Genomic DNA, 26157 nt, shown 5'->3' with positions numbered 1-26157 from the left:
GAACATGACCAGTAGCCGCCCGTGGAGGGAGTGCCGTGAGGCGGTGGGGCGGGGGAGGGGCAGTGTGGGGGGTAGTAAACTCCGGTAATGACTGACCAGTGTAATGTAAACAAATAAATAAATAAAACGAATTTCGTTGCGCGCGCTGAAACGCCAAATGTGTTTCAGAGCGCACAATGCGGAGGCCCCTTCAATCACATACCCAAGAGGAACCTCCGCTCTGCCGACCTCGCCCTGGCAGAGGTCCTCGACATCCGCAGAAACAGAACTAGCGGGAGAGCTTTCTACCACATTGCAGCCAAGACCTGGAACGAACTACCTGTGAACATCAGATGCTCCCCGACCCTGCACTCGTTCAGGAAGGACCTCAAGACCTAGCTTTTCGACTGATCCGGAGCCGCTCTCCCCCCCCCACCCCCCCCAGCACCATGAGACCCTCATGGGTGAGTAGCATGCTTTATAAACCCCTGATTGATTGATTGAGTCAAGTGTGGCCACAGGGATAGTGACATGGTTTATTTCTGAAATACAAACAATTCATTTGAAAAATTAGCAACTCAGCTAGCTGGTAAAGTAAATGAAGTTTTGTATTTCAATAGTAAAATGTAAACAAATATCCTGATCATGGGGGCACCAGGCAAGGGGTGCCTCCATAGACCAAGCCGGGGTCATGGCCCCCGTTGCACCCCTATGAGCTCCGCCACTGAACTGCTACCTTGTGCGCTTTCTTTGCTGCACACACTGGGGCTAGTTTTTGACTATTCTTTAATCACCATCTTTGAACTTTCTGCCTACATGACAAGGACTATAGACATTACCTGTAGGCTCTGTAATATTGGAAAAGAACTCCTCATGCATGCAGAATTTTTGTGCCCAGCACTTTAAAGAGAACGTAGGGAGTTCTTGTGCAGATCTTTTAATCCTCTTAAAGTGCAAATATGCAGACAGGCCATTATGGCGGCGCGGAATCCTGTCTGTATCCATTTAAATATTAAACGGCTAAAGTTTCTAATCAAGTTCATGGAAAAGCTGTGAGTCATATGTAACACACTTTTGATTGAAATTATTTCTAATGGTCAAAATGTATTTATACAATAAGTTTAATGGTATATATTTTCATAGAACTTTATTATATGCACTTTATGACTTATTGTGATTTTACGACAGCATAAGTCGTACATACGTTTATATTTTTGTGTGTATTATTCTTTGCAAAGATTTTAATCAATCATGCAAATAATGTTCGTTACTATCCTTTAAGCTCTTATGCTGCTGAGATTGTCAATTATTTTTGTCACCAGAAAAAAATTAAAACGTAATACATATTGTTATAAAAGGAATGCACATGCACACTGCCACCTCCACTTTTTCAATTTTACTACAAGACCTTTTTCCATATGGCCATTTTATTGTCAGTGTAATTTTGTCTATTGTAACTGTGCAACTTTTATCTCTGTAAAATATACATATGAACTTTTTGGTGAGACTGGTCTTATTACAAACAGTTTTCATCAGTTCTCCAGCTTTTACATACTGGATTGCATTTTTAGTTTGGACAGTACTCCAAAATTAATTAGCTTCACAACCTTATCAGTCTTTGCCACTTATATAATGTATATACAACTTGTGGGAGGAGATAAGTTGTTCAAAACCCCAATCCTTATATTCCTAATATTGGTGCATTGTGAGGTCAGACCTGACTTGTAATAAGGGTCCTACGGAACACTGCCTGCTCTTTAAAATGCATTGAAACGCTTCATTTTCATTTATTTAAATGCATCCCATTTTCCTTTAAGGAAAATGGGCTCCACTTCAAACAAAAAATGTGCTTTATTGAAAAAGCACTCACAGATATGGTGGTCTGTTGACCACCATCCCTGTGAGTGCCGGCCATTTCCAATGGGTCGCAAAATGCGACCTGCCTCATGAATATTAATGAGGCAGGTCCTTTGTGACCCATTTGGGAATCGCAAACATGTCTCAGACACTGTTGTACAATTTGTGAGTCGCAAAAAAATGCAAATTGCGAGTCACAAACACTGAGGGTCGTACATCTGACCCCTCATCCTAAATTTCGTTTACAAAAATATTGTCCCATTGGAGTTAATATTAGAAAATCTACACCCAATTGGACAATATTTTTGTTAACAATATTTATGTCCGATGTAATTTGTGAAAAAGAAGTTCTGACGCACACTTGTAATCCGAAAATAATACTCTTGGGACTTGATTTAGAGTTTGGTGGATGGGATACTTTGTCACAAACGCGACGGATATTCCTTCCGATAAATTACAAGGGCCTTGGAACATATTGCACTTCCTATACAAAGGACTGCATATCCATCACGTTTGTGACATCTATTTTACCTGCCAAATTCTAAGTCATGTCCCTAGAAACTAGAAATAGGTAATTTGAGGCGCTTATGCAATGTCACTGAGCTAAGAACACTTACTTCCTAAATAAAATAATCTGTAACTACTTTCAGTGCAAGATACAGCAGTTGAGGACAGCACACCAAATTCCCTCATTATCGCTGAAATGCAGCCTCTGTTACTCAGCTGGCAGGAAGCAGCAGAGCAGTGCCAGCCAATCAAAGAAACAAACATTTTTCATGGGTGAAAGGTAGACGAGCAAAAGTCCATGGTAGCCCAGAGCACTGCTAAGTTTGAACGATTCGAGCAACAGAGAGAACAATTGAAGTTGTCAAGTGGCTCCATGTCTTGTGTGGCACCTTCAGCCAGTCCTGCCTTTTAAATCGTACAATGTGTTGCATTCTGGGGAATGTAGTTTTGCTTCCAACATAAAAAGTATGAGCTAAAATACCCAGCATACGATGTTCTGCTGGCAAAAAAGCCAAGACGGACTAAGGGGCATATCAACAACGGCTTTATCTCTGCTTTTTTGGCTTTAAAAGCCAAAAAAGCAGAGATAAAACTAGCGCCCTATCAACAACAGGGTGCTAACACGCAAATTTGCATGTTAGCACCCTTTTACTCTAGGCTTCCCCTTGCATCTCTAATGAGATGCAAAGGGGGCGTTCCAGAGTAAAATAATAGGAGAAATGTCGCTAAGCGACATTTCTCCTATTATCAAGAATGTCGCTAACCCTGTTAGAGACAAAAAAAGCAGCGCTAACCGCGGTTAACGCTGCTTTTTTACGTCTGGTAATTTTCAGACTTAGCCATAATATCCTATGGAAGGAGGATATCATGGCTAAGTTTGCCTGTCCCTATCAACAAGGTAACGTGTGATTATCGCTGGGTTTCCAGCGATAATCTCACGTTAGCCTGTTAGCGTGTAGATTTTTATCGCTATTGAGATAAGCGTTGCTAATAGCACGCTATATCAGCGATAAAAATTCACGCTAGCCGGCGATAATTATCCTCACACTAAGAGCGCTGAGCGATAATTATCGCCGGTTGTTGTTGATATGCCCCTAAATGTGTCCCACAGTGCACCAATGTCTCTTGGCAACAGGAGAGGGGGGAGGTGCGAGGCCCAAAGATGATAGAGATTAAACATTTTCAGTAGTAAGAGTTCCATGACCAATAAAGGTACTCGGCTTCAGCCCCTCGCCTCAATAAGGACACGGAACATAAAATATGCATTAAATGTACAGTACTGAAATATATTTATCCCATATTATGCCATCATTTTTTTCTTGTACCTATTGACAACGTTTGTTGCCATTTTAACTCTCTTTACGTTTACTGATAAATACATGTCAGCAAAATAAAACCACAAAGTGCAAACATTTTCTTATTACACATTTTGATGTAAATCATATACATTGTTTGTTGGTCAAGAATAATTAATAATATGAGCATAACTTGTGAGCTATCCTAAATATACCGCGGGGTGTTGGTAACTAGAACATGTGTCTGCGGAAGAAAAGCATTTAAACTACCCAACGGTCTCCATGTCTAGGTAAGAATAAGGAAAGCCTGTTTTTCACATCTCTATGGCAAAGTAGAACGCAAACGACGACGACAAAATACCTTGACAAGAAGCAACAACAATACACTTACCCATCAATTAAGGCCGCTCGTGTTGTACGAATCTTTCCTGGCTTGCTGTCATCTGGGTCATACCAATCTTTGGTATTAAACCTTTCTGGGGGTATCTCGACCGTGCAGTTTCTCCCTTCAACAAGAACTTTCCAGAAATTATCAATCCCTTCACCTGAGGAGGATTGTATAAAAATACAATTACTTTTAAAATATGAATCTCAACCTTGAGCACGCGCATCGTTAGAAACTAGTCACATGTAAATTAACACACAACCCCAAATGAACTCACTGACATCATGGTTCAGTGAACTAAGCGCTTGCGGCTAATATCTGGTGTGATCTATATTTTAGGAGATCAACTCCCCCTCAGCCTTTCTTACTTTTAATGTTCCACAATTTACTAGCATAGGTTGTTTAATACACAGCATAATGCATTCGTTCAAACCAAAGTACAGTCACAAAATACTTCTGTCTCTTAAAACAGCAAAATCTGAAACGCGCTATGTAGAAAGCTAAATATTATGGTTACACAGTGTACCACGGGCCAAAAGAAAACAGTCTGAATCATTCACCACATTAAACAGCGACAATGCAAAACGATGCGACCACCCTTCAGAATGTAAGGAGGTGGTCCATGAAAGCCAGCACGTTACACTTATGTATTCAACATAAATCCCAGGTGTACGGCCATTACTGTCTTAACTCTCACTGTGTGCCATTTGCAGCATTTGCACTTTTCCCTGCATTGAATAATTAACTCCAATAGGTCATGGGACACATCCCTGCCTTACTGATGATTCAGAGTATTGAAATTCTCAAAACATTTTGTTGTGGGGGAGTGGATGGCACAGAAATGGAATAGACGAAAAAAGCTGACTCTCCCATCTATGCCGTTTTAATAGCCCATAGGAGCACTGCCAGTAATTCCTTCTGGTAAATTCTTGAGCTTGACTTTCCTGAAGAATTAGTCTGGCCTTCGCTGTGGTCATTTCCTGATAATCTGGAGACCTAGATACTATACCATAAAATTGAGTCTTGGAATGGTTTCTATGCCAGAGGCTTTGCAATGCAAAGTGGAGGGCGGCGACCTGAAGTCCAAATGTGAATGAGCCGCTGGAGGAACCTGAGACGCCGTCACACCTTGACTGAGGGTTAATAGATGCAGTTTTCCCAGTCCTCCTTCAGGAGACTGTAGCAATACAGGTAGGCTGAGATATCGAATACATCATGCTGAGTTGGTTTTCCACTTCAGTCCCTCTCTCCGGCTTGTATTGACCCTGCCCTGGACCCATCTTGGAGTAGCTTGGCATGTGAATCTCCCATGGAGTGCTGTGGTATAAGCATCTTCAAATGCTGTTTAAGGCTGGATTTAATGGATGCATTTAGGACCTCAAGGGAGATCAATCCTCACTGGGATATAGAGAGGATGGTTTGGAGCAAAAAGTCAAAGAGAGGTCAGCGGAGTAGCACCTGATGTGGGAGATCATTCAGGCCATTAAATAACAGAATGAAGTCCCCTATCCTGTTCACCTTTTTTATTGAGCCTCTAGCTATATGAATTCGTGGAAATCCTGAAATTAAACCCCCAATAGAAGGAATGGTGAAATTAAAATTTTTTGCAGATGATATAGTCTTATATCTGCGTCCTGACAAACAAAATCTTGATCCGGCTTTTCCCAAATTCAGTCGATTTGAATTGATTGGTGGGTACAAAATAAACCAAAACAAAACCGAGGTTCTAACACTGAATGTAGACTGTAATTTTTTACCCTTAGAATTTAAATCCCAAGCCTTGAAGGCAGAACCTATTAGATATTTGGGTATTTACGTCTCCAATCAATTTGAACAATTATTTACTTTGAACTATGTAGCAATGCGCAATAAAATTAAAATTTTTCTCGACAGGTGGACCCTTCTACCGTTAACACTGATTGGCCGTGTAGCACTCATCAAAATGTCTATTCTTCCCCTATTGGTTTTTCTTTTTATAAATGTACCACTTAAGATTAACTCCCTTTACTTTAAAGAGATTGACTCAATGATTAGGCCTTTTGTATGGAATAGGAAAGCCTCTAGGGTCAAGCTGCCAATACTACAGTTGGGAACCGCGCAGGGGTGTTTAGCGCTACCAAATATTCGTACTTATTACATGGCAGCAATTTTGGATTTGTCAGCACGTTTATTGGAACCCAATGGTCTGATAGATATGTTTTTTATGACAGAATGATACAGGAGTCTGGATCGCAATACTAATTTCATTCCAATAAATCATTACAGGGCTAGTTTTCGAATACCTTTCTAAAAACTATAATATGAAATAAATATCTGGTTTTTACTCAGTCACCTAACTGCAGCCTATCGTTTTACACAGCAGAGTTATCACCCTTGCTCTCTTTATGAATGTGATTATTTCTTTGGCATTCTAACAAAAAAGTGTTTGAGATGTGCCTTGTCTAAGAATTCAATTTTGTGTACATTTACCTCCGGGGAAATTGCATCCAATGCCAATAATTGCTATTTCATCTCCTTTCTCGTCCATTTTTCAAGCATGATCTATAAATGAAACATATAAACACATAAAAACATTCATTAATCCCTGAGTGGGAAACACTGAAGTACAGTTGACAAGTGAAGCTCAATTGGAACTGGTATGACTCGTGAAATACAAATGTCCTACAGGGCAAGGATGTTGGATTATTATCAGTTCACATAAGTGCTTCATAGTATTTGTGCAAATGCTCTATTACTTACCGGTAATCTTCATTACTCCGGGTCACGTTGTCCTCGTCCCATTCATTACTATGTGGAGATAACCATCTCCCGACAGAAAAAAAGGGTCAGAAGAATGCTGGGACACTAACCCCGCCCCTCCCACCGCGAGTACATAAGGGGTACTTACCCAGCATTCCGCCTGAACAACCAAGCCCACAACAGGAAGGACGGCCGGGAGGGAGGGACGGCGGGACGTATGAATGGGACGAGGACAACGAGACCCGGAGTAATGAAGAGTACCGGTAAGTAATAGAGCATTACCCCCAGGTCCCTTATGTCCTCGTCCCATTCCTTACTATGTGGAGAATACCAAAGCAGAAAAGCCGGCCTTCCCAACAAAACACAAGCCAACATTGGAAACCACACCAAGGTAGCAACCGCAGGAAGCAAAAGGCAGAACTGGCGAAACCCTAGGCAGAGCCCCCGACAAGAGGGAGCCCCACAAATCCAGGACGCACCCAACAAAACAACGGGAGAACATCCAGACGACCAGACCGCACAGCAGGAACACCCCACAGCCAACCAGAGAAGGGGAGAGCACGGACACACAAGCCATCCGAGGCAAGAAGGAAATAACAGCGAGGAGGCTACCCAAAGAGAAAGGCCAAGATCCACCAGGCCGGCAAGCCAGAACCAGGCAACAGAAGCCAAACCCAGGCACAGAGAACCCATGCCAGCCGAAACACCCAGGGGACAAGAGGGCCAGAGAAACGCGAATCAAAAACAACCAAAGTCGTCTCCAGAGAAAAAAGGCAGAGAAGCCCACCAAGGGCAGGACCAAACCAGAAGAGAAGGGAAGCAAACGACCCGACCCTAGAGAGACCAGAGGACAAACTCCCAGAACCCCATAAAAGAGCAGCAGGCCCCATGAGAAAAAGGCCAGCAGCAGCCAAAAAACCACCAGCACCCAGCCCGGAAGGCGAAAAAAACACACGGACAGGGAAAGAGGGAAAACCAAGGCACCGGGGAAGGAAGAACAAACCCCGGAAGCCAACCCACCAGGCCCGAGAGACCAGGAAACAAGGCACCAAGGGAACCAGCACCTCCAAGGAGCCCGAGCAGCAAGAACCGACAAGGGCAACCAACCAGGACAGAGAGACCCGTAAAAACAAGGAGGAAAAGGGAACAGGAGGAACCACAGGAACCCCAGAACACAGCACCAGCAAACACCCCAACCACAAACCGGAAGAAACCGGAGCAGGAAGCAACAGCCCGAAGAAGGCACACCCCTAACACCAGAGAAGGAGTTCAACCGGACGTACAAACGACCCAGAGAAGCCAAGACCGAAGCAAGGGAACCCCAAGGGAACCAACACCAACAGACAAGCCCAACCAGAGACAGGCCAGGCAGAGACGAACCCAAACAGCCCAAGCAGAAGGCAGGGGCAAAGACACAGAGGCCAGCAAGATCGAGGGCCAACAACCCCTAGAGGTCCCGAAGGAGCGGGACAGGCCCAAACACCACAGCATGGAACCCCAACCCACCAGGGGAGAGGAAACACAAAACAACCCGACCACAGAAGCAAAAGAAGCCAGGGCGGAATGCACAAGCATCCAAACCCAACAGCCCGGCACAACCCAAGGCAGGGCACGCGCAGGGGAGGAACAGCCAGGGCAAAAAAACAACAACTGAGGACACAGTCGGGAAGCCAAAGCCAAAGCCAAGCAACCCGCACGACCAAAAGGACCTGAAGGCCCAACCAAAAAACTGGGGAAGGCAACAGGAGGAATGCTGGGTAAGTACCCCTTATGTACTCCCGGTGGGAGGGGCGGGGTTAGTGTCCCAGCATTCTTCTGATCCTTTTTTTCTGTCGGGAGATGGTTATCTCCACATAGTAATGAATGGGACGAGGATATAAGGGACCTGGGGGTAATAATATTTTTATGCCACAGCTCCAAGTTGCGACACTATGGCGCTAAATAGCAAACAAGTTTTAAATTTACCGGATGTACTATACTTTATTAAAAAATCCTACATTCTTGCAATGGCACATCTATCCATAATGCTACACCCACATGGATTTTTGCCTCCTGATCAAAAATTTGAAGCAGCCCCCGACCCCCTCCCCTCTAGAGTTCCCGTCGTACCTGGAGCCCACACTGCTTGGGGATCACCTGGGAAAAACCCCACCATCACCACTGTGCAATCCCTCCCCCTTCTTCCCCTCCCCCAGCCTGTTATCTGGCACCTTGCCATAGCTCCTAGAGGCTGCCTATGGCACCTGAGGCCATCGCAGAGATGATACAACAATGACCAAAAAACATTACAGAAAAAAATCAGCGTTTAGTTCTGAGGGAAAAGCACTGCAAGCATTAGGGGCCACCTTTAGGATTCGATCAGCTATCTCCAAGGAAACAGCGGATAGACAATGGGGATTGGGAAACAGAATGGAGGAGGAAAGAAGCTGGGGGCTAGTGTGCAACTTAAGTTTCCTGCTATTCTGAAGGTTAGTGGGGGAGTAAGATGCACATTTTTTTAGATCCAGAAGATGTGGGCACCTTCATAGCACAGGCAAAGAGGGAGAGGCCAGATAAATGATTGTTAGAGGAGGAAGATGTTACTGACACTTCTAAGAGATGAGTTCAAATAGGCAGCAGGAATGCCTAGTTATATAGCTGGAAGGGTTTCCACAGGAGGGTGCACATGTGGTGGGGAGCTTGTAGAAAAAATCAAAAGAAGTTTTATGTCCTCAATTTAGGAAGAAAGATACACAAGCAAAGCATCAAACAGGAACAAGTTTGTTTCATAAGACGAGTGCGGATGGGGAAGGAAAAGAAAATATAAGTAAGAAAGAGTCTCCAGCTATTCTTTGTTGAAATGTAAATGGGCTAAGGGTAAAAAAGAGGCAGTGAGTAATCCTACAATATGTAAATAAGCAGAAATCCCAAACAATCATGCTTCAGGAAACTCACCTTCTGAGACAGGAATGTAGGTATCTTTTCTTAAAACAAAGTTGGGTGAAGAAAATGGTTGCTACAGATCAATCCCATTGCACTAAAGATATAGCCCTATTACTTAAAGCAAAGTCAGGGTAGGAATTAGTCCAGCATAGAGCTGATGCTCGAAGGCGTTGGATGAATGCTGAAATAAAAGTCACCGAATCCTCTACTCTTTAGTGAGCAATTATGGCACAAATATTGACAATGTTACTCCACTAACTCAACTTTTTTCTAATCTGGTCTATTTTGATGCTCTCATCTTTTTAGGTGGGGATTTTAATGTCTTATTGGATATTAACCTCCACAGATCCTCGGCACGGATTCAGATTAGCTCCCCAAAGATGAGGGCATATTTGATGATATGGTGGAAAATGTTAATATCTGTGATGTCCTACGTAGAATGAAAGAGATTTGCAGGGATTATACTTTCCACAGCAAGAAGAATGGTCATTATTCTCAACTAGACTATTTCTTCATGGATAGAAAGGAAGTGGAGAAAGAAGTGGGGATGGAACACCTCCCTATACATCTGTCAGATCACGCAGCTATGCTCTTAAAAATCGTGATACAGGATCTTCACAGCTTTGGAAGGTGTTTGGTTAGTAGAAGGATCTTCCTGCAGGCTGAGATAGTGGCAAAGATATGGCAAGGCACAGATGAGTTTTTTTACTGGAATATGACATAAGCACCCATGCATGTAATGTGGGACGCATATAAAGCCTGGTTAAGGGGAACTCTCACAAATGTATCAATAAGCTTGGTGAGGAAAGAAAAGGCGCTACTTTCGCAACTAGAAAAGGAGATGGTGAAATAGGAGGGGGTGCTAAAAGCAAACTTACTAGGTGAGATGGAAAGGAAGGGATGCCATAAGTACTTGAGAATCTGCAATTGAAGTTTAGAGTCAAAGTTGAGAAGAAGGTGTTGCAGTAATGCAAAGTCAGCAGAGCAAGAGATATTATACACGGAGAGTGTTGCAGGAAACTGCTATCTTGGAAATCAAGGATGGAAAGAAATCTGAATTTTATTAGGTAGATAATTCACGGGGATACAGGTGTGACAGTTGAAGACTGTAATACGATTAAAGCTGTGTTTCACAAATGTATTCAGCAGCTTTATACAGAAGATTTCACTGTAAACAAAGAAGACCTGGAACACTGACTTTGAGAAAAACATCTCCCTAAACTGTCTAGTGATCAACAACAATATCTGTGTCAAGAAATTAGAAGTAGTGAAACCCTGGAGGTAGTGAGATGGGATTCCTAGTGAACTTTATTCCACAATTGCAGAGGAGATCATCCCAGTTTGGGTTAAGCTATTTAACTCCAGATTGATATATGGTATGTCAGTTCCAGAGACATGCAATGAAGTAGTAATATAAGTAATTCCAAAGCCCGGTAAGAATCCCCTATAGTGTTAATTTAATCGCCCAATCTCGCACTCAATTGTGACTATAAAATTGTTACCAGTATCCTAGCAGCCAATTTGAATAAAGTAGCCGGGCATCTGATACATCAGGATTAAAATGGCTTTTAACCTGGGAGAAACATGAGAGAACTTAACAATACCCCGATAGGATCAATAGATTTTTTAGCAGAATTCGTAGCAGTGCAACGTTTTGAAGTTGAATCTCTTGAAGGCCTTTTCATCCTGTTCGGAAGCCACCTCTAGGAGATGCGTGTGGGAGCCACAAGCGACACTTGTGGCTACACAGTCTGGCTCCGCGGCCTGTACAGGCTAGGCAGTGACAGGCTGGCTGGAAATTCAGAGCTATTAGTTTATTGACAGACGTGAGCATTTGGGCAGCTAAGGTGAAGAAATTTCTATGACTACTCCTGGGATGATAATGGAAAATATTTGGGTTTTCTCCTGTAATACAAATGGAATTAACAATCACAGCAAGTTTAGATCTTTATTATCATGGCTGAAATCAGCCAGCCCCCAAATAATACTGCTCCAAGAAATGTATTTGAAGGCTTCTGCTAAGCAACCAACTACACCTACATTTGTATCTCAGGCATTCTACCTGTCTGCTAATGTGGGGGTCAGGTGCAGTTTTTCTGTTGGGGACATGTAAGTCCTTCATTTCAGGAGGAAGTGATCTTCCATACAGCCCAAGTCAATAAAGCGAGATGGTAAGAAATTGCCGTTCTACAACAAAACTTGGAGCAAGCTCACAGGGAAGACCTTAGGTTGGATGCTGCTGAGCCCAATGCTAACCTGGCATGGGCAAACCAGAGACTTAAATACCATTTTACTTCCAGGGATTTGGTCAATCAGAAGTCTTGTGTTCAGCAATTCTACAAAGAGAGCGAGCTTGCAAGATGCTTTTTGGAGTGATCGGTTAAAGAGAAAAGTAATCAGGGATCCATTAAAGCAATCTTTCATTCAAAACAGAGCTGCACTGTAACAGACATCGATCAGATTGGCAGGATATTGCTAGATCACCACTCAGATCTCTATGCTTCTACCAACAGCCCCTTACCGGGCAAGATTGAAGTCTTGTACACCGAATTAGGCTTCCCTCATTGAATAGTGAACTGCAACAAAGTTGGGAGCTCCCATTAGCAGCACTGAGATTAAAGAGGCTATTCAGCTTCTGCCTAATACCAAGTCATGTGGCAATGACGGCCTTCCATCCAAGTTTTATAAAATATTGACAGCACAGCTGCCAAATTTTCAAGTTATATTTTTTAATGAAAACTTAGATGGCTGTGAAATTCCCAAAGAGTTTACAGAGGCAGTTATTGAAAAAGGACAAACTGCCTGAACAGCCAGGTTCCCATCGTCCTATCAGCCTCTTAAATTGCGATTATAAACTGGTTGCTGAAATCATGACACTAAGCCGAGCCCCGGTCACGGCAGCAGTAGTGCACAGCAACTAAAATGACTTTCTGTCCAGGAGATCAATGTCACTGAATACTAACATTCTTGTTCAGGCATTCGATTATTATTCAACCAATAAGATAGAGGCCGCAATAATTATGCTCGATACTAAGAAGGCTTTTGATCGCATACAGGGGGAGGGTCTGTTCACGATCCTATTGGGATTTAGAACTCCCTCTAAATTAGTAAAGTTGTGGGGTAACCTACAAATTAGGTCCAAGGTCAAAATTAGCATCAATTCCTAAGCTGCAGGATTTATCCCTATACGCAGAGGAACGAGGCAAGGTTGTCCAGTGTCACCGGTGCTCTTTGCTCTTTTGGTTGAACCTCTGGCAACGGCCTATAGACAAGATCCCGAAATTCGGCCTCATTTCCAGCGTTCTGAAATTAAAACTTTATTCTTTATTTAGCAGGCGCAGCTAGCAATGCTTAAACACATTTGCTAAAATTCTATCCTTTTCAGACATAGGTGGCACGAGATCAACAAGTCCAAATCAGAAGTTCTTCTGTACCATTGTCCATCTTCTATTTTACCTATTAAAATGCAACAGCATGTTTCGGCTACTCCGCCTACAATGTACTTTTTTGTTTCTCATGACCTTCCAGACCTGTTTAAGTGAAATGACATCCCTAAGCTTAATAAGGCATGCTCAGTATGAACAAACTGCCACATTTACCACTATCCATTGCAGGATTGTTAGATGTCAATCCTTCCCTTGTTTTGTTTTGTTGAATGTTTTGGTCACGGTTCAGCAATTTCTTTTTACCCAGGTTGACCAAATGATGCACCACTTCTTGCAGCAAGGGAGGAAGGCCCACACCAAGCTCACTACAATTCAGCTCTCTATCAAAGATGGTGGCTTGGCACTCCCCCGCATGATGATGTATTATCCAACCACCCTTTTTTAAATTAAATTGCGCCGCAACTGAAAATCGCCCATTGAGCTGCTTTTATTTGCAATGCATGCTCAGTGAGTCCGATGTCCAGCTCCCAGTCTTTTTAAAAACTCTGAAATCTCCCAAACGCACCCATTACAAGTTACTGCCAGTAGAGGCAAACAGGTTTTCGTGCCCACATGAAGAATATCAGTACCCCTTGTTACATCTTCATATGTCGCTGAGAGCGTGTGGACTTTTAGGCTTTGCCCTGAATTGGAACATTATTGAAAAATGATTGAAGGCTGCGTACTACAGTTTTTAACATTTCTTGCTACCTAGGCAGGAAAACCGTGGGATAAGGTTGCTGTCGATAACATGAATATTTTGCCCGCCCTTACACTTTCTTATCTATAACTTTGCAATTACCTACATACCCATGAGACCATAATAATAAAAGCCCATTTCACAAGTAAGATCACTGGTGTTGGCAAATTGGCATCCGGCACTGTATTTGTACATGCACGAGTCAGTTGCTCTTGTTACATTCACCTTGATTTCACAAAACACAAAGGGCAAAATGACTTCACTGCTTGGGGTCGATATAGTATAGCACATAAGGCGTCCGATGAGCAAATTGAAGCGAATGGCTCTCTAGTGGTCACTTTACTACTAGCCACATAGCTTGGAGCAACTGTTTCCAGCCTTATCTGCAAAATATTTTCGATGTGAGCATCTCTGTGGTGATTGGACGCATAATGTGTTTTTCTGTCCTACACTATCCGTCTCTTGGACCCAAATCTTTGCTTTTATTAGACTCATATAGACCAGGTCCAGAGCTATAGAGGGCGCTTTTTGGAATTTCGGTCCCAGATTGCCATCCAATGCTGAGACAGCAACATTATTACCTTTTTGCATCTCTGGCCGCAGTCATTGACCCTCCAAATGTGGAAGTCCCCGATATCTCCCTCATTTGAAACATGCGTAATAAAAATGGATCGGGTTAGAAAATTAGAGGAGCTTTATGCGCTAAGGGTGGGCGCACTGACGAAATTTAAGGGGATTTGGAACAATGCAAGAGGTGAACTACATTCCTGCTTACAGTTTTCTTTTTCTACTCCCTTACAAAGGTTGACCTCGCCACAGGAATATGTTTCTGTATTTTTTTTAAAATTGTTTTAGAACTGTGACAAATATAAATTATGATGTCAACAGCAATGTCTTTTGTAATGGATTTATGACTACTGATTATCAATTTAAAAAAAACATGTTTTAAGTCTCACTTAATTAATGGAACTTTAGTGGCATTTGGGACAATCTTTTGCATAAGTAATGAAGAGGGGACATGCGCCTGATATGCGAAATTGTAGGACCTAGGGGTTGGTACATTGAGAGTGATGCAGTGACAAGCAAGAGGAAATTAGGTTAGGTGAGCATGCTAATGTTGCATCTGATTTTTCATTGGATGTGCTGCTAAAAATAAATATCTGTATTTATAAAATCCATTTTGGGGACAGGTGTCGATGCTTTCATGCATAATGCTGTATGGTGTGACTAAAATAAGTCATTCGTTACAAAGTGGAATAGCAGCTGTTTTTGTTAGTAGGTCCCATTTTAGCAAGTTGAAGAAATGCCAAACAGAAAATGTAAGAACAAATAAGGATAATTAATGCTGGAAAAATCCAAAGTTTCAAGAAAAATATCAGGGGTAATAATGATATCAGGTAAGTGCTGAGCTAAAAGAAAATTCAGGGAATGAGATGCGTTGCAATGCATCATGTCTCTTAAAAGTACTGCTTTTTATGTTGTTTGAACAGGAACTGACCTCACAGTAAGAAACCCTACCATCATCTTGGAAACTGCATTTCTAGCCCTGCCTCTCATTTGAGAACTCATGTTGTCCTCTCTGCCTCAAAAAATAATCCCAAGTCTGAAATTGTGTACACCATGCAAAATTCTGTAACTCTACTGTTGCCACCCACTTTCTGCACTACTCAAAAACTGAAAACAACCACTTTGGATCTCTATTTGTGCGGTAACACTGAAGAGGCTCTGGTGGAGCGCGCCTCCACCAAATATGACAGAAATGGTGGTAGTGGTTATGGTGATGGTAATGGTGGTGGAATTTGTGGCTGTAGTGGTGGAAGTAATGATAATGGTGTTGTTGGACTTGGCCCTTCTGGCGGGTTCACCCCCTAAACTTTTTGCAATTATCCTAGCTTTTTCCCTATGGAGTGTTAGTGGTTTTAGACCCCTAGGCACTTTAACACTGTGTCCCAGTGTAAAGTGCGTGCGCTCTCTGTTACATTGAGTGAGACTGACCTGCCCTCCCATAGGAATGCATGGGGAATGTGTGTGTCCATGGTAGTTCCTGATGCGTGGGGAGTGCAGGGTCGAGTTTGGTATGTGCGAACTCGTGAGATTGAATGCTGCGCGATGATGCATGCGGCGTTACTGTGTCTCGTGTAGAAGTGCCACTTCTAGAAGCTGGCATGTCTGTGTAATAAATGAGAAGTGACTGTCTGGCTTATGATTGGCTGGTGTGTCTGGCTCCAGGAGTCAGGATGGGTCTGCCCCAGTGGTGAATAGGGAGATTTACACCCAGATGGGTGGGAGGAGTGCACCTGGGACCTGAATAGGGCTGGGCCTTCCCTACACAATACTGGTTCCGCCCCCTGTGGTGCGACTGATGTCCCTAGCCTGTCCAGTGAATGGGGAGAGGGGCTGAGCACAACAGAGTGCTCCAAAACCAGTTGCATCTGGTTTTTCCTTAACCCTGCAGCCTGAGACAAAGGAAATGTGTATATAAAAAGGGGCTGTGACCCCATGTAAAATGTTCTGCTGATCCTAACTGGGGGGGCCTGCTGCTGCTGCTGGGCGCCAGGAGGACCACCACTGGGGACTGACTCCCTGCCTGGAGGGCCCTGTGAGCTGGCCCCTGGGCCCAGCCCTTGCCCCCCTGCCTCCTGAAAGACATTTCCCTGGGCTGGGAACTTTGCCCTGAAGCGCGCTTTCCCTGCATCTGGAGAGGGCTGGGGATTCTGCCCTGGCACGTGGAAAGCGCTCCTGTTCTTCATTTGCAGTGCTGGGCTGCTGTCTGGGAATTGCAACAGCGGGTGCCTACCCCGCCGTGTGCTCATTTTACAAGCGGGTGCCCACCCCGCATTGGTGCGTCCTTCAAAGCGGGAGCCCACCCCGCATCTGTGCCGCTTTCTAGCAGATTTGTAAAAGCAGGTGCCCACCCCGCATTTTTATCACCTTTAACGGGTGCCCACCCCGTGTTACTGCCGCTTCTGAAATTGAATGCCTAGCGGGTGCCCACCCCGCGTTATGCCGCATCGTTAACTTAATTAACAGCGGGTGCCCACCCCGCGTTTTCGCCCCATACTGCCTTATTATTTATTTTTTGGGTGCCCACCCCGCGTATGCTGCCAGGACCGAAGAAAAATCACCGCCGCAACCCGTGCTTGGCCAGGAAGCCAGGCAGCCTCGTTGGAGACGTGGGCGGGGATTAAAACAGGAAGCGGACGGGAGCCTTCCCCGCGCTCCTGTGACGAAAAGAAGAGGAAGCCAGGAGTCCGGACGAAGAAAGGAAGCCTACCCCGCCTCCGTCGGTGAGGGAAGCCCGCGCATCCCCGGTGAGTAGGGCCTCGCGCCCCAGCGGGCGGAAGTAGCAGCGGTGGACAGCGGGGCTCTCATGTGGAAAAGAGAGCCCCGTGCGTGCTGCTGCTTTGCCGAGTAAGGAGTCCCGGTGAGTGGGACTCACTTGCGAAGGGGTTGGGGAGTGTGCTGGGACACAGTCCCGGGGCCGCCCCCCCTCCTACCAGTATCTACTTCATTGGGGGGCACAGCTGCTGAGCGGACTCGCAGGCGGGTGAGCCGCTCCACCGGTGGGGAGTGATTTTTGGTCAAAGAGCCCGAGTGGAGCCCCCACCTACCTGTGCCAGCGTTCTTGGGGCATATTTGTTTTAGAGCTTGCGTGCTCCAACGTTGGGGACAAGTTCTTTCTTTGGTTTTTCCTTCCAGTTGGCGCATAGTTATTTCAGGAGCCAGTGTGCTCCCTACGGCATATTTGTTTTAGCGCCAGATGGCTCCAACGTATGGCTAATTATTTTTCAGAGCCCCGTGGCTCCCATGAAGGGGACACATTTGTTTAACGGGCCACTGAGTGCCCAGCCTTTATTTCTATCCACGTTACAACAAATAATTGATGGACGGAATGCTGACAATGCAGACATTCTCCCCCAGTCAAGAGATCTGGGTTAAATCCATCGTTCTTTTGCCCACTACACCACCCCAGTTTAGACATGGCCATATGCAAATCAGTCTTGACCCTGTGCCTCATGGGAACAGTCCAGCCCGAACTGCCCAGCCATGTCTTCCCTGGACCGGCATCAAGCATCCTAGGACCGGTTTCTGGCTATCAGCCGTCATCAGCCAGGATATCTTGACTCCAGTGGCGTAGTGAGCACGGGTCCCACGTCTGGGAATACCCATCCCACTTAGGGCGAAAAGCGTTACAACAAATAATTGATGGACGGAATGCTGACAATGCAGACATTCTCCCCCAGTCAAGAGATCTGGGTTAAATCCATCGTTCTTTTGCCCACTACACCACCCCAGTTTAGACATGGCCATATGCAAATCAGTCTTGACCCTGTGCCTCATGGGAACAGTCCAGCCCGAACTGCCAAGCCATGTCTTCCCTGGACCGGCATCAAGCATCCTAGGACCGGTTTCTGGCTATCAGCCGTCATCAGCCAGGATATCTTGACTCCAGTGGCGTAGTGAGCACGGGTCCCACGTCTGGGAATACCCATCCCACTTAGGGCGAAAAGCGTTACAACAAATAATTGATGGACGGAATGCTGACAATGCAGACATTCTCCCCCAGTCAAGAGATCTGGGTTAAATCCATCGTTCTTTTGCCCACTACACCACCCCAGTTTAGACATGGCCATATGCAAATCAGTCTTGACCCTGTGCCTCATGGGAACAGTCCAGCCCGAACTGCCAAGCCATGTCTTCCCTGGACCGGCATCAAGCATCCTAGGACCGGTTTCTGGCTATCAGCCGTCATCAGCCAGGATATCTTGACTCCAGTGGCGTAGTGAGCACGGGTCCCACGTCTGGGAATACCCATCCCACTTAGGGCGAAAAGCGTTACAACAAATAATTGATGGACGGAATGCTGACAATGCAGACATTCTCCCCCAGTCAAGAGATCTGGGTTAAATCCATCGTTCTTTTGCCCACTACACCACCCCAGTTTAGACATGGCCATATGCAAATCAGTCTTGACCCTGTGCCTCATGGGAACAGTCCAGCCCGAACTGCCAAGCCATGTCTTCCCTGGACCGGCATCAAGCATCCTAGGACCGGTTTCTGGCTATCAGCCGTCATCAGCCAGGATATCTTGACTCCAGTGGCGTAGTGAGCACGGGTCCCACGTCTGGGAATACCCATCCCACTTAGGGCGAAAAGCGTTACAACAAATAATTGATGGACGGAATGCTGACAATGCAGACATTCTCCCCCAGTCAAGAGATCTGGGTTAAATCCATCGTTCTTTTGCCCACTACACCACCCCAGTTTAGACATGGCCATATGCAAATCAGTCTTGACCCTGTGCCTCATGGGAACAGTCCAGCCCGAACTGCCAAGCCATGTCTTCCCTGGACCGGCATCAAGCATCCTAGGACCGGTTTCTGGCTATCAGCCGTCACCCAGATCTCTTGACTGGGGGAGAATGTCTGCATTGTCAGCATTCCGTCCATCATTTGTTTGTTGTAACGCTTTTCGCCCTAAGTGGGATGGGTATTCCCAGACGTGGGACCCGTGCTCACTACGCCACTGGAGTCAAGCTATCCTGGCTGATGACGGCTGATTGCCAGAAACCGGTCCTAGGATGCTTGATTCCGGTCCAGGGAAGACATGGCTTGGCAGTTCGGGCTGGACTGTTCCCATGAGGCACAGGGTCAAGACTGATTTGCATATGGCCATGTCTGAACTGGGGTGGCGTAGTGGGCAAAAGAACGATGGATTTAACCCAGATCTCTTGACTGGGGGAGAATGTCTGCATTGTCAGCATTCCGTCCATCATTTGTTTGTTGTAACGCTTTTCGCCCTAAGTGGGATGGGTATTCCCAGACGTGGGACCCGTGCTCACTACGCCACTGGAGTCAAGCTATCCTGGCTGATGACGGCTGATTGCCAGAAACCGGTCCTAGGATGCTTGATTCCGGTCCAGGGAAGACATGGCTTGGCAGTTCGGGCTGGACTGTTCCCATGAGGCACAGGGTCAAGACTGATTTGCATATGGCCATGTCTGAACTGGGGTGGCGTAGTGGGCAAAAGAACGATGGATTCAACCCAGATCTCTTGACTGGGGGAGAATGTCTGCATTGTCAGCATTCCGTCCATCAATTGTTTGTTGTAACGCTTTTCGCCCTAAGTGGGATGGGTATTCCCAGACGTGGGACCCGTGCTCACTACGCCACTGGAGTCAAGCTATCCTGGCTGATGACGGCTGATTGCCAGAAACCGGTCCTAGGATGCTTGATTCCGGTCCAGGGAAGACATGGCTTGGCAGTTCAGGCTGGACTGTTCCCATGAGGCACAGGGTCAAGACTGATTTGCATATGGCCATGTCTGAACTGGGGTGGCGTAGTGGGCAAAAGAACGATGGATTTAACCCAGATCTCTTGACTGGGGGAGAATGTCTGCATTGTCAGCATTCCGTCCATCATTTGTTTGTTGTAACGCTTTTCGCCCTAAGTGGGATGGGTATTCCCAGACGTGGGACCCGTGCTCACTACGCCACTGGAGTCAAGCTATCCTGGCTGATGACGGCTGATTGCCAGAAACCGGTCCTAGGATGCTTGATTCCGGTCCAGGGAAGACATGGCTTGGCAGTTCGGGCTGGACTGTTCCCATGAGGCACAGGGTCAAGACTGATTTGCATATGGCCATGTCTGAACTGGGGTGGCGTAGTGGGCAAAAGAACGATGGATTTAACCCAGATCTCTTGACTGGGGGAGAATGTCTGCATTGTCAGCATTCCGTCCATCATTTGTTTGTTGTAACGCTTTTCGCCCTAAGTGGGATGGGTATTCCCAGACGTGGGACCCGTGCTCACTACGCCACTGGAGTCAAGCTATCCTGGCTGATGACGGCTGATTGCCAGAAACCGGTCCTAGGATGCTTGATTCCGGTCCAGGGAAGACATGGCTTGGCAGTTCGGGCTGGACTGTTCCCATGAGGCACAGGGTCAAGACTGATTTGCATATGGCCATGTCTGAACTGGGGTGGCGTAGTGGGCAAAAGAACGATGGATTCAACCCAGATCTCTTGACTGGGGGAGAATGTCTGCATTGTCAGCATTCCGTCCATCATTTGTTTGTTGTAACGCTTTTCGCCCTAAGTGGGATGGGTATTCCCAGACGTGGGACCCGTGCTCACTACGCCACTGGAGTCAAGCTATCCTGGCTGATGACGGCTGATTGCCAGAAACCGGTCCTAGGATGCTTGATTCCGGTCCAGGGAAGACATGGCTTGGCAGTTCGGGCTGGACTGTTCCCATGAGGCACAGGGTCAAGACTGATTTGCATATGGCCATGTCTGAACTGGGGTGGCGTAGTGGGCAAAAGAACGATGGATTTAACCCAGATCTCTTGACTGGGGGAGAATGTCTGCATTGTCAGCATTCCGTCCATCATTTGTTTGTTGTAACGCTTTTCGCCCTAAGTGGGATGGGTATTCCCAGACGTGGGACCCGTGCTCACTACGCCACTGGAGTCAAGCTATCCTGGCTGATGACGGCTGATTGCCAGAAACCGGTCCTAGGATGCTTGATTCCGGTCCAGGGAAGACATGGCTTGGCAGTTCGGGCTGGACTGTTCCCATGAGGCACAGGGTCAAGACTGATTTGCATATGGCCATGTCTGAACTGGGGTGGCGTAGTGGGCAAAAGAACGATGGATTTAACCCAGATCTCTTGACTGGGGGAGAATGTCTGCATTGTCAGCATTCCGTCCATCATTTGTTTGTTGTAACGCTTTTCGCCCTAAGTGGGATGGGTATTCCCAGACGTGGGACCCGTGCTCACTACGCCACTGGAGTCAAGCTATCCTGGCTGATGACGGCTGATTGCCAGAAACCGGTCCTAGGATGCTTGATTCCGGTCCAGGGAAGACATGGCTTGGCAGTTCGGGCTGGACTGTTCCCATGAGGCACAGGGTCAAGACTGATTTGCATATGGCCATGTCTGAACTGGGGTGGCGTAGTGGGCAAAAGAACGATGGATTTAACCCAGATCTCTTGACTGGGGGAGAATGTCTGCATTGTCAGCATTCCGTCCATCATTTGTTTGTTGTAACGCTTTTCGCCCTAAGTGGGATGGGTATTCCCAGACGTGGGACCCGTGCTCACTACGCCACTGGAGTCAAGCTATCCTGGCTGATGACGGCTGATTGCCAGAAACCGGTCCTAGGATGCTTGATTCCGGTCCAGGGAAGACATGGCTTGGCAGTTCGGGCTGGACTGTTCCCATGAGGCACAGGGTCAAGACTGATTTGCATATGGCCATGTCTGAACTGGGGTGGCGTAGTGGGCAAAAGAACGATGGATTTAACCCAGATCTCTTGACTGGGGGAGAATGTCTGCATTGTCAGCATTCCGTCCATCATTTGTTTGTTGTAACGTTTATTTCTATCCACAGCTGCCCAGCACTTAGTGGGCAGCTGCAATGTTTAGGTTGTGCCCCTGTGCGCTGGTACTTACGCTGCGTTGGTAGCCCAGCCCTGACATTTTGGACCAAGGGCGTTTGAGCCCCTGAGAGGCCAAGGTGGCCTGGGGACCGTTTTTCTGTGTTGTGCCCTCACCTAAGGTATATGGTTATTTCTACATGTGTACTTATGCGTAATGTGCATTGCCTTTATGCGCATTCCTCTTTCTAAATATGTTTATGCTTAGGAGATTGTTTCCCTAGTATAGGTTATGCTAGTGAGGTCAGGGTTCCCTGCGTGGTATATGCCTAAGGTGTTTAGGATTGCGTAGGGTGCACTTACCTTTTACCAGTAGTTACTGGTTGTGCTCTACAGTTATAATTTGTGTTACAGTTGATATATGTTTTACATCTACAATTAGTGATTTGTGCTAATTCTGACAGTGGTCCATGTGGCCCTGTCTTGTGTAAATAGTCCCCTGTAAATTCTGCCTAGTGCCAGTTGGCACAGTGTAAATTGTGTGAATATTATCTAATGTGTTTTGATATAATACAAAGGCTATTTTTATATATAACCTTGTGTGGAGTTCCTTTTGTGGTGGGCCTTGGGTGTTGTTACTGGGTGCGCGCGCAAACGCTTTACACATTGCCTCCGGGATAAGCTTACTGCTCGTGCCAAGCTACCAAGGGGGTGAGCAGGGGTTATCTTTGGCGTGTAACTCCCCAGCCCTGACTTAGAGTGGTGGTCTCTGCCTGGCTTTGGCGCAAGCCCTAGCCAGCCAGAGATCCCTTTTCTAACAGGTGTGGTGATAATGGAGGTGGCAATGGTGATGGTAACAGTGGGTGTCTTGGTAATGACTCCTTTGGTGATCTGGTGGTGATGGTAATGGTTTAGGTTGTAATGGTAGTGACTGTATTAATTGTGGTGGTAATTGTGGTGGGATGTTAATGGATTTAGTGGTTATAATGGTGTTGGCAATGATTGTGAAAATGGTTGCATTGGTAATAATTTGTGGTGGTAGTGGTGGCGGAAAAGTGGTGATGTGTTGGTAACTGTTAGGGTAAGGTGTTATCCATGGTGGTGGTGTTAATAGTGCTTGCATTAGTGGTGGCTGCAGTAAAAATAGTGGTGGCAGTTTTAATGGTGGTGGTAGCAATGGTCGTCATGGTGGTAATTGTGATAATGGTTGTGGTAATAGTGGTGTAATAATGGTGGTAAGGGCATTGCAGGTGCTAATTGTGGTAAAGGTGGTAGTTGTGGTTATGGTGATCAAATCATTGTGGATGTAGTGATAATATTGGTGATAATGTGGTGACAGCAAAGTTAATGTTAGTAGTTTTTGTAATAGCAGTAGTTATGGTGGTGACAACAGTGGTGTTAATCATTTACAGTAAGCAGTTGAATCTTGAAGTCATGTTGCATTGTGATAATAACGATTTCACATTCTGGAGAAGTGGTAATTCCCTATGTTTTAGATTCACCCTTTTGCTGGTGATATTTATGATTTTTCCATGATGTGATGCAGCATACTGACAGTTCTAAAAATCTGTATGAAATATAAGAACTGTGTGGTGCACTGATCTGGACACATTTCCACCATTTCTGCACCACTCCAAATGGTTATATTTGCTTTTGTTTGTGTGATATTAGTAAAGCATATTTTTATCTCAATGGCATAAAGCAGTGCTTCCCAAACATTTTTCAACTACTACCTATGTTTTAGAATGATAAACTTTTGTGCCCACCTAGCTTTAACAGATATGAGGCTAGGGTTATTTTTTAATGTAATACGAGACATCCTTTCAAAATGCTGTGAATTATAAAAAGAAATACTCTTTACAATTGTTTGTGTTCCTCTCTAATAGTAATTGTTCATAAATATCACAACCTAGACCATACCCTTTAATATGTCTTTATCAGACTGTGGGGTCTGTTCACAAAAACATCAGATGGCAAACTGCATTGGAGCTGGAACATTCATCAGAGTGGGGTGCTGGACTTTGGCATCTGTTCACTAAAACCACAAGCCTTCTGAAACAAACTTGGTGTTGAAACCATTAATTTTAGCAAATGTAAACAAGCATTGGAAATACAATAGGTTTCACATGTTTTTGAGTGAGAGCTATTGGCATTGTAAATGGCAATGTCTATTATTATGTGTTATGGAGTGTATATATGGGATATGTCATGGAGTTCTGTGGGTTGGATTGGATTAGTTAGTTGTGGATTTGTGTGACGTGGAAGTGTGTGGTGCGGAGTGGATTTGTTGAGTGTAATTATGTGGCATGGTGTGCTGTAGAATTATGTGGATAGTAATTACGTGGTATTGAGTGTAGTAGTATTATGTGGAGCGGGATTGTGTGTTATGCAGTGTGATTATTTGGAATGGAATGTTGTTTTGTTGAATGGTATGTGGTGGAGGTTAATTTTGTGGTGTTGAATTTTGCGGCATGATGTGGACTTCTGTGGTGTGGATTAGATGTATGTGGTGTGTTGTGTAATTGTGTTGTTGAGTTGAATTATGTGGTTTGGTGTCGAATTATGTGGTGTGGATGGAAATGTGTGGAGTCGAATTGTGTGGCATGGAACTGTGTGGAAAGATTTGCCTTTTTGTTGATGAAAAAAATAAATAGGTAAGAGCTAAACTCCAGATCTGTCTCTTTGGGTGTTAATAAGAAAAAGACAAGGTAATTTGAGTTCTTTAACTGTGCTAACCTTAACGTTGATGATGTTTTCGTTTCATGTTCTTGCTTTCATCTGAAGTAGTTTTTGCTATGTGGCAATAAAAAACTGCAACCATCACAAAAGGTCTCTCATTCTTTTATCCTGTTTATCTTCATATGTATTTCTACTTGCCGATCACTAGATCTATAGAAATAATCACTAATGGCAAAAAGGTGTAACAAACAGAGCCCTATTTCCAAAACAAGGGCTTTAACAATATCAGCTAGATATACTACTAAGGACCACGTAGCTATATCCATTAGTGTTTACATTAACGTTGTTCTTTTTTTTCTTAAAGATAATGTTAAACTACCCTACAGCCAGAGTATGTGTGAACAGTCACTCGTCCGCTCCCTCCTTGATTGCCCGAGGCACAAGACAGGGGTGTGCACTCTCCGCTCTGCTATTCGCTGCATATATGGAGCCCATGGCCTGAAGGGTGCTGGAGAACCAATCGATTAGAGGGGTCCAATTTAGCTGGGAAAGTCACACCATCAGCTTCTACGCAGATTATGTTATCGCAACCCTGGAAGACCGTTTGACCTCCTTGTCGGCTTTTTTCATCGAGCCCGAATTCTTTGCTCAAACAGCAGGTGTCAAGGTTAAGGTTCACAAGTCACAAGCCCTCTGGGTTTCCCTCCACCCCTCCACTAGAGAGGCCCTCAGGCAGTCGTGCCCAGTACAATGGGCAACAGAATCGATTCCATACCTAGGTCTTAAACTGAAAACCTCCACACAGGACACTGCCTCCCTTCATTACAAACACATACTTCTCCAAACCCAACAAGACTTACGCCGCTGGAGACCATTCGGCATTTTTTGGCTAGGCCGCCTGGTGGTGCTTAAAATTAATGTGCTACCAAAGATTTTATGCCTATTCCAGACACTTCCTGTGGAGCCCCCCCCCCCAGCAGTCTCCAGTCACTCCAGATGGAGTTCCTCTCTTTCGTCTGGGCAGACAGAAAGCCGAGGATCCACAGAGAACTGAGTTATAGACCCCCACAGGAGGGAGGCCTTAGAATACCCAACACACACCTCTACTACCAAGCCACACAGCTTTGAACACTTCTGGAATGGTCCTACAGTGAATCTGAAAACCAATGGCTTTTTATGGATAGGGCCATTGTCAGCCAATCACTGTGGAAGATCCTCTTCCTCTATAGGACTCAGCGGCCCAAAGGACTGTATAGCTCACCTGTCACAAGCGCCACATTGAAAGCTTGGG

At 45.3% G+C, this 26157-nt stretch overlaps 1 protein-coding gene across 2 annotated transcripts in view; it reads right to left on the bottom strand.

The window, feature by feature from the left end:
• The window catches only part of LOC146789562 (uncharacterized), a 127836-nt gene that overhangs the window by 92562 nt on the left and 9117 nt on the right, over positions 1-26157 (bottom strand). Inside the window, exons 1-3 of one of the 2 annotated variants that reach the window (XM_085631763.1) lie at positions 24108-24246; positions 6493-6564; positions 4030-4183 (exon numbers count right to left, since the gene is read on the bottom strand). In XM_085631763.1, the coding sequence (XP_085487889.1) occupies positions 4030-4183; positions 6493-6550 (212 nt within the window). In that variant the 5' untranslated portion in view covers positions 6551-6564; positions 24108-24246. Of the gene's footprint in view, positions 1-4029; positions 4184-6492; positions 6565-24107; positions 24247-26157 lie in introns of those variants that run through there. The other variant, XM_085631762.1, reaches the window with a different exon arrangement.

Source organism: Triturus cristatus, chromosome 10 (assembly GCF_964204655.1).
Source record: "Triturus cristatus chromosome 10, aTriCri1.1, whole genome shotgun sequence".
Taxonomy (NCBI): Eukaryota; Metazoa; Chordata; class Amphibia; order Caudata; family Salamandridae; genus Triturus; species Triturus cristatus.
Note: the sequence above shows the minus strand (reverse complement) of the source record. Positions and strands in the feature narration are given on the sequence as shown.